Source organism: Narcine bancroftii, chromosome 1 (genome assembly GCF_036971445.1).
Source record: "Narcine bancroftii isolate sNarBan1 chromosome 1, sNarBan1.hap1, whole genome shotgun sequence".
In the NCBI taxonomy this organism is placed as follows: Eukaryota; Metazoa; Chordata; class Chondrichthyes; order Torpediniformes; family Narcinidae; genus Narcine; species Narcine bancroftii.
The window spans coordinates 288,659,903-288,669,659 of NC_091469.1; the positions used below are offsets into that span (position 1 = coordinate 288,659,903).

General features: G+C 43.8%; 1 protein-coding gene across 4 annotated transcripts in view; it reads left to right on the forward strand.

Moving 5' to 3' along the window:
- Positions 1 to 5,951, forward strand: part of hipk3a (homeodomain interacting protein kinase 3a) — a 197,058-nt gene extending 191,107 nt beyond the window's left edge. For all 4 annotated transcript variants that reach the window (XM_069903013.1, XM_069903011.1, XM_069903008.1 and 1 more), the window contains 2 exons: positions 141 to 262; positions 1,585 to 5,951. In XM_069903013.1, the coding sequence (XP_069759114.1) occupies positions 141 to 262; positions 1,585 to 2,061 (599 nt within the window). In that variant the 3' untranslated portion in view covers positions 2,062 to 5,951. The remainder of the gene's footprint in view (positions 1 to 140; positions 263 to 1,584) is intronic.
- Positions 5,952 to 9,757: the final 3,806 nt, after the last annotated feature.

Here is a 9,757-nt window from a genome sequence, read left to right on the forward strand (position 1 = left end):
GTGGCTGCCGCGAGGGGACTCCCTGCTTCTCGGCTGCTGTCGCTCACTGAAATGGTTTCCTCTCGAACAAACCTCTAGGCGGTGGAGTGGGAGCACTCCATTCTCTCCCATGTTGACATGCTTTTCCCTTCTAAACACAGTGAAGCGGTCAGGGACAAAGGGCTCGTCAGCTCCAGGAAGAATAAACCAGCTATCAGCTGCAGGGATTCGCCAGCAGAAATGTGCATTAGCATTCCAGCAACAGCCCATGAGTTTTGGTCAGGTACGTGTTTGGCCAGCTGATGATCACCCTCCTTCCCATCGCAGCTCACAACGGCTGGTGAATCTTCACTGCACCCCCTCAATAGCGAGAATACTCTTCTGCAGATTAGGAGATCAAATCTGCACACAATATTCAAGGTGAGGCATTACCAAGTCCCTGTACAACTGCAGAGAGATCTCCCTGCTTCCAGATTCAACACCTCTCACAGTAAAGGCCAACTTGCTTTCTTCACCTCCTTCTGGACCCGGGTTCCATCCTTCAGTGACTCCCACCCCCAAATCTCATTGCTCCCACCCCCTTTTCCTGATAATAATCTGCCTGCCTGTTACTGCCACCAGAGTGGATAACCTCGTTTATCTTCATTAGATTGCATCCACTGTACACTTGTCTGCTCTCCTGATCTGTCCAAGTCATTCTGGAGCCTCTTGGAATCTTCCTCCCAGCTCAGTGTCATCCTGAAACTTAAGAGATGTTACATACAAGTAAAACACGAAAGTCTGCAGACGCTGGTTGAAATAAAAAATACAACACTGGAGAAACTCAGCAGGTCAAACAGTGTACTTTATGTAGCAAAGATAAAGATAAGGCTTGAGCCCTTCATCAAGGTATTGAAAAAATATCGGCAGGCGTCCCTATGGAAAAATGTCAGTAAGTTCGGATGCCTGCTGATGTTTTGTCCATACCCTGATGAAAGGTTCAATCCTGAAATGATGATTCTGTCTCTTTATCTTTGCTATTTCAAGTACACTGTTTGACCTGCAGAGTTTCTCCAGCATTCAGTTTTTACTCAGATATTACATGCAATTCATTTCTCTAGAATAGCCATTCTCATCCTTTTTTTGGCTATACCCTCCTCTTAAGACACTACTCAAAATTTACAAGCCCCCTTCCCTGTGAAGCAGTGAAGTTTAGTTGGTTTCTTCCGTACTTTTCTCCTACCGACTAGATAAAAACATAAACTATTTTATGATTTCAGTCCCTGCCCCTCCCTCCCCCCACAAATGTGCTGTGTACCACAGGGAGAGGTGTCACATGTGCCCTTTTGAGAATGGCTGGTCTAAATCATCAATATATATTGCAAATAACTGAGGTCCAGCACTGAACCTTGTGGTACCCACCAGGAACTGCCGCCAATCAGAAAAGGACCCATTTATTCCCACTCTCTGCTCCCTTCCTGCTAACCAGTTTTCTATCCATGCTAGGGCTGGATCTCTACCATGTTCTCCCATCTCTTGCGCGGGACCTTGCTGTTGATAAATCAGCTGATTGTTTCTCCTCCCCGTGACTGCCATTTGCTGACCACTGCCTTCCTGTCGCCACAGGTCCAGCACTACGGATCAATGCCTCAGGAATGGAACGGCAACTATGGACACCGGAGGCAGCAGGCTTTCCTCGGCCCAACGATCGCCAGCCACCCTTTCTCCCTAGCACACGGGAGCCCCAATCACTCGGCAGCTCACGGACCCATGGCTGGAACCGCCCATCTTGGGGGGCAACCTACCATCTTGTCCTACCCCCCATCAGGCCCCCTGGGCACCAGCGGCCCCATGGCCCATCTTCTGGCCTCCCCTGGCGCTTCAAGACCAGTAATGCAGCCAGCGGCCTACAGTATCTCTCACCACAGTGGCCTGCTCCACCAAGTCCCCCTTGGTCTCACGCCCCGCCGGCTACCTTCTCCAGTCATTCACCAAAACCACTACAAGCCGGTGTTTCACCCTCACTCCTACATTGCAGCCTCTCCTGTGTACAGTGGATTTCCTCTCAGCCCAACAAAGCTCAGCCAGTACCCTTATATTTGAAGATTGCAGAACAAAGCAGAAAGTAATCCCATCTCTGGTCCAGTCATGTAAAGCATCTGGAATTGAAGGAACACTTTACCAATTAAAGAAAAATTCCAAGTTGTGGCACAAGCAGGTCAATTTCTTTGCGTTTTTGTTAATCATGGTAAACAAAGGTGCACAGACAAGATGGCCAAGCTTTGAATCAAAAGTGTATTTTGCACGTCCTGATGACGCAAACGTTGCCCGCGTTCTATGGATTTCTACTGGCATGGAGCATAGAGGAGAAAGAAAGGAAGAGAGAGGGAGAAGGCTCTCTCCCACTCACATTGCCTTGTGTCCAGTGCAAGACGTGCGGAGCCCACACTAACATGCACACACACTTACAACAGTCGGTGTAACAGGCGCAGTTATGCCTGCTTGTGTGGTGCAAACGCCCGCATATTTGTGGTTTCACCTCTTCCCCCCCCCCTCCCCTTGCTGTGTCTTTGATGTTTTATTCAGTGCTGAGTCATTAATTTACAGGGGTGATGGGGGTGGGGGTGGGTGGCTGATACTCTGCGCACCTGCATGTGTTTTGCATGGGCAAGCATTGGCTAAAGTTGGGGCTTTGCTCTTCAGTGTGATCATTAACGATGGTTTCCACACACGTAGTGCCTTAAACATTCTGAGGTTGTTAATGTTACTACAATGTTATGGACTGTAGCACTTAAAAATCTTATCTAACCCAGTGATTGGAGAAAAACCTAAATAGGGAAAGGGTTGGGGGAGGTCAGATATTAGCGCATTAGATTTTGGGGTTTGCCGTGTAGTATGTTTGTCTGATCTTTGGAGGAGGGAAGGGTTTTTTTGGTACCCCACAGGCTGTGGGCCAATCCTGCTTTTTTCTCCTTTCTGAATGACTTAAAAATAAATAAGCAATGTGCAGATGCACAATGAATTAGCTGAGGCAATTTCATCACTGGTTTTGACTTAAGGTTAAACTCGTATATTAGCAGTGTTTAAACTGTCGGAAAAAAAATAATAATCTGCAATACAATCCAAATAGTGTGTTTGTGAGTGTTGTGTGTGTGTGTGTGAGAGAGAGCGCGCGTGAGTGACTTTTTAAAAAGAAGTTTGCAGTTAATGGAATTTAGTGAAATGACTAGATTTATGGTGGCATGGCTTTGATTAGAATATTGAAAACCGATGCAATTTATTATACTCAATGACTCATGATGTGGTTTCACTGTAGCCGAAGAGATCCATGCAGTATTTGATATCTGTAGTAATATAATAATTAGTACCGAGGCTTGATGAGGTGCAAGTTTATTGCGTGCAATGTTATCATTTATGCATGTGGCAAATTTACCCACTTCCTTTATCTCATTTTGGGGGTCATGGGGTTAGTTTGTTTTTTTTTCTTTAGAGGCTTGTTCTGTGTCAGTTATTTTTATACATTCCGTCAGGGAAGGAAAAAAATGGCACACTCCTGTGTGTCTTGCGGTCAAGGGGTGGCGAGAGAGAGAGGACCGCTTTTCACAAGGGATGAAGTTGCTTCACGCAGCACCAAAGACGTTCTCGTCATCCCCCATTTCCTTAACACAGACTGCCGCAATGCATAGACCTCAAAACAAAAACTCAAAATGTGCATGGCAAAGGAAGGTGTATTTTCAAAGTAAGAAAAAACTTTTATTTTAACAGGATAAAAACATGATTTCAAACAACAAAAAAAAATAAAATTGAGGCTATGTTTTAGCACTTGCGGCACATTATAAATTGTATCATTTATCTTGAATGTATCATAAATGAGCTGCTATATAATGGTTGCCACTTCGAATAGCTGTGAACTAGGTGATTTTTAACTTTCTTGGCCTTCTCATTTCAGTAAGTCTAATTACATTAAGTAGAAAATGGGTTTTGATTAATTTGGCGTGAATGTTTGGAGTGTCTTTGTATCTACTGTATTGTAAATGATGAAATTTAATTGCTTTTTGTTTTTATTTAGGGAGTGTGTTTTGGCATCAATATTTTAACCTCTGTAAGCTCATCATTGCGTAGAGATGGATGTATTGATGTACTTAATTTTCATGTTTTCATATTGGCATTGATTGTGTTAGTGAATCTGAATTACTGTAGCTTGCAGAATTGACTTAACTTTTTAAATGAATTTTTTAATGCTAACAGTACACCTTTAGAACCCTTTAATGGTCCGTTGGAGATCGCACAGTGTCCGACCTCTGGAAAGTATCTTGGCGTTGTTTACAGTAGATGCCGTTGTGTAAGACGGCCCTTGATTGAAAGTTTCTATTTTCACCTTAAAATGCATCATCCTGTACAAAGGATCAAAAATTCTAACCTTGACGATGAAGTCTCAACACCTCCACCATCTTCCTGCCGGCTCCAACACAATCTCACGTATGCCCTGTTATTTGCAAAGTCTCAGCACTCCTCCATGGGCTCCATCCACCTAGTCAGACAGCTGTCGGCTCTGTACAGGGTTTAAATGGCTCATTACATGAGCCGACAGTGGTTTATTTTTAAATATCCAAATGTAAGCCTCTAAATGATCATTAGTTATTAAAATATTGTGATTTAAAGGCATTCACTGGTCAGTAGTAAACGCCAGATTTTGGGGGTGGGAGGGTTGTCACTTAGTACAAAGGGTATCGCTCAAATCCAACATTTAGGTGAAATTTCTGGGGACATTCTAAACAGAGCCATCCTATACAATGGCATATACGGTAGTTATCTACATGAAGAGGAAGAATACAGATCCTAAATATTGCTAAAAATGCCACCAGTTTCAATTTAATAAGCAAATTTTGGGAGTGATGATTTTTGGGATTGGGTTGGGACTGCTGTTGGTTTCACCTTTCTATAAGCGAGCAGTGTTTTATTTAATATCAGCCTGTAGTCAGAGCCAAGAATGATAACAACGTGCCTAAATGTAAATGGCTTTTAAACCGCAGAGCAGGTGTACAGTTACATTTATATAGTACCTCTTGTGAAATTTGGTGCTTTCTAGCAGAGCTCTATTTTTATCAATAGACACCACGTTTGTAAAAAAATTACAAAACAAATTTAAATACAGGAAGGGACGTGTGAAAGGTAACAGTTTGGGAAAAGCCTTGGCTTTGTCCCAATGACACCATCATAACACTGAATGGTTCAGCAGTGTGGCAGCGAAACGTTTTCATGATCCCAGCACATTGGTGGATGCCTTAAATAAGACACTGTGAGATGCAGGGATCAGGAGAGGAGCAGACAAGCCACATTTTTAAAATCCAGAAGTTCTTTTAAAAACATTGTTTTTTAATTAATTTTCAGCCCAATCAAATTCAAAGCTCTCATGCGATTCCTCTGTTTCTTTTCAGGAAAGTGTGTCTCACCTGCTTTAGCTTTAATAGTTTTGAGTTGATTGGGCTATCAGTTTGGGGGGGGTGGGGGGGGGTGCTTGCAATCAGATAACTAGGGCTTTTGACTTCACTTGTTACCTGCTTTCTGCTCACCAAACTGTTGTTCAGTAAGAGTTAAATCAACACTGCAAATTATAGCAACTTGTTGTTCAGCTTACTCAGAAACTTACACTCGATTAATAAGTTGGAATTGTTACTGTTAAAGAAGAAATTTGTAGATTTTTTGTGGCTGTTTTGCTTTTGATTTTAATGCTACACTAGTTTGCCACGTAGCAACTGCACTGTGCAATATTTACAATATGAGGACTGGGAAATTTTTATGGATGTATGTCTCTTACAGTTTGCGATAGTATTTCTCGCTCGTTCTCAGTGATTTCAATGTGACCAAGTCTCAATACTTTGTCACATAAAGCGGGTTTTCCAGGCGACTCTTGGTGAGTGTCAAAAATAAGAGTTTATGGTGTATTATTGTCAAGATTCACTTTGAATTAAAATATATATTGCTGCAGGAAATGAGTAAGTGGGTATTTTATGGAAGTCTCATCTTGTTTATTGTTGCATCATACCCGATCTAGTGAGGATCCTTCCATGAGCAATCCAGAAAGTCAGCTCTAACATTCATACACTCATACAAGCACTCCAGTGATCCTCTCTGCCACTCTTATGGTCCTGTGGACTGACCTACGATCCATTTCTCTGTAGCAACCGAACAGAGCCATCGTGTTTGCAGATGACTCAAAAGTAGTTGGCCTCATCACCAATACTGGGTTTACAGTGGAGAAAGATCAATGAATACACAGCAAGGGCAGCATGAGAGTGTTGTTGTGGGGTTCATTCAGGAACCTGGTGGTTGCGGGGAAGAAACCATCTGTAAGCCTGTTAATGTGCGATTTTTCACCTCAATGGGAGGAGTTTAATTGTCACAAAAATTTGAGTTGAGTGAGAAAGGCTTCTGTGAATAGATCCACAGGGAACAACCACCTACCCCTTCAATCCCACCTGCTTCCCAATGGCTGGTTGGACAATCCCCAATCCTGCATCTGTGCTAGCTCCAACAGGAAATTCCATCTCAAAGGAGAGAAAGAAGTGATCTGGAAAATCTTCCATTTCCAAGGAAGGGAATTAGGGCCAGGGGACGTGGACTCAAGGTTGGGAGGAGTAAATGTAGGATGGAGATGAGGAGGAACTGCTTCTCCCAGAGAGTAGAGTCTGTAATTCTCAAGGAAGCAGTAGAGTAGAATGTTTTTAAGACAGTAGATAGATTTTTGAAGAGGGGAATTAAACGTTATGGGGAACAGACAGGTAAATGGAGCTGAGTGTGCAGCCAGATCAGCCGTGATCCTATTGAGTGTCAGCAGGCTCGACAGGCCATGTGGTCCATTCCTCCTATCTCCCATATTCCTAGAGAAAATATTCTACAGGCTCATTGCATGCAATTACCCCTGGGATCTGCTCGTGTTGTAGGGAGACAAGACAAATGTCCAGCTAACCCATGCACACAGCAATGTAGAATGACCAGGTAACCTGTTTTAGTATTGCTGATCAAGGGACCTGCCTGCACCTCTTTGAACTCGTGACAGAGGATCTTTCACAATCATGTGCAAAGCAGTGTAGGTGAACGGCAACATCTGCAAGCATACAACATTCACTGCAGTCTGGTTCAGTTGAGTCAAGTACAACCCGACAAAACAGCATTCTCCAGTCCTTGGTGCAAAACATGCAGACACACAACCAGGCATAACACACACACACAGACACATAATACATACACTAGGTAAGTATTCATATATTCAAATAAATGTTTTGTGCATATGAGAGCCTCGGATGATCAGTGTGAGCAGTTCCTTTGGTCAGTCACCATTCTCACAGCCCATGAGAAGAGGCTGTTCTTGCCTGGTGGTGCTAGCTCTGATACTCCTGTATCTCTTCCCTGACAGGAGCAACTGAAAAGTGCTGTGTGCAGGGTGGAAGGGGTCCTCAATGATTTTGCGCACCCTCATCAGACAACGATCCCTGTAGATAACATCGATGGGCGGGTGGGGGTGGGAGGGAAGCTCCAGTGATCCTCTCTGCCACTCTTAGGCTCCTGTGATTGGTCTCCAATCTATTTCTCTACCAACTGTACTGTACTGTGATGCAGCTGGCCAGGACGCTCTTGATGGAGCTCCTGTAGAAGGTTGACAATGGTGGCCAGTAGCCTTGCCGGCTTCAGTCTCCGGAAGTACAGTCGCTTTTGTACCTTTCTGACAGTGAGATGTTGAGTGTCCTCAACAGGTCACTAGATAAGTGAGCTCCAAGAAACTTGGTGCTCTCCACTGCAGAGTTGTTAATTTGTAGTGGTGGTAGTCATTCCTGGTCTTCCTGAAGTCCATGATCATCTTCGTCTTGTCCACGTTGAGACTCGGGTTGCGACTCACACTATTTCACAAGACGTTTCACCTCTTCTCTGTAGTGCCACTCATCATACTGGTGATGAGGCCCAACTACTGTTGAGTCATCTGCAAGCACGATGGTTCTGTACGGTTGCTACAGAGAAATGGGTTGTAGGTCAGTCCATAGGACCATAAGAGTGGCAGAGAGGATCACTGGAGTCTTCCAACACCCCCCCCCCCCCCGCCCCACACCCACAAGGTACTGGCTGTTACCTTTTCTGTACTATTACATGACAGGAATCCTAAAAGAAATTGGGCATAAAACTGAAGGTAAATTGCAGCATGTTTAGAGGGGCAGTGATGACCTTTATGGTCGGCGGACAAACTCACTGGCATGATCATCAATGTTGTTTTGGGTACCCCCCACCCCCATCTGGTTCCACTGTTCCCATCTCCTGTTCTCACTGCTCCCTCCCAGTGGTCTCTCCCTCTGGCTGTACATATACAACCAGACGAAACTGTGTTTGTCCACACCATGGTGCCCACTCATATATAATACGTTTCTCAACAGTACATAATAATCACACATTCAGAAACCATATAAAATTACTAGATATAAATATTCTGAATAATTCACTCAATTTCATGAATAAGACACCCAAGGTTACAGGATACCATTCATCAATCTCATAGGCTGCAGGAAGAAACCATTTCTCAGTCTGGCAGTCCTGATTTTGATGTTCCTGATCGTAGAGGGTCAAAGATCCACTGCTATGATAGATGGTAGGAAATTCTTAGAGCCCTATTTAAATAATTTTCCTGGCGATTGTTGTCAATAGAGGAAAGGAAGACTCTCATTCGTTTTGATGATTGTATTGATTTCCAGTCTGATGCTTTGCAGCTACTGTCCCACACAATGAATGATGTGGCTAGACAGGACACTCTCTTTTCCAATCTTTTTTATTAATCAGAGGGGGCATGGTCATGCGAAGGATCTAGTCAGATGTGGGTTAGAAGAGCTCTCCGTGAAGAGTGATTCAAAGTTACCAGATTAAAGATTTTACGTGCTAAAAGTAGAAAATGACGGGCAAGAAAAATAAGACCCAAAAAAACGAAGGCTGAAGAAATTGAAAAGTTGCCGAGATTGTAGACAAAAAGTCCACAAGGGAGTGGTGAAGAAGATGCGGCCATAACGTCAGAACAGAGACGGGAAGTTGACACCCGATCTGCAAAAGGCGCTGAAACCATGGAGCCATCGAGTGGACGACTTTCTAAGGTAGAAAATGTGCCGCGAAAGGCTGCAGACAAAGTATCGGTGATGGTGACGGCGCTTGGAAATGACCTGACAAGGGCCTGGAAGAAAGTGCAACGGCCTGGAAACTGGACAAACAGCAACGGGTGGATACAATTGATCATGTGGAGAATTTCAGTATCGTCGGGCTAAAAGAAGGGAATGACCCGCTGGATTCTTTGAGGAATGAATCCTGTGAGTGTTGGCAACAGGAAGATTGTGGAGACAGATCAGATCTCAGCCCCAGAAGACCAGATGATCAAAGACCACGACTGGTCCTGGTCAGACTTTTGAGTTATCAGGATCGGGGGGCAACGTGAACAGCAGCATTCAGGGAAAAATAATGGCCCAGTCGAGTTGGAGGGTGGAAAAGTGCTTTTTTTTTGCAAGAGCGCAAACTTGGTTAAACAAAGAAAGGAATTTGACAGCGTCAAACAAATGCAAACATGGAACATAAAGTACCCAGCGATGTGTTGGAGGGACCCTGAAAATTCTATAAATCTCCAAACTTCTCCTGAGAATTTATTAATAAAATTAATTGTCTGGTCTTTACCGACAAAGAGAAAGGATGTCAAATTAAGTGCCCTCCAGAAGGGAAAATCATTCTACTAACTAAGTCACGTGGAAATAATTTATAAAAGGTCACCAAGTCTCTT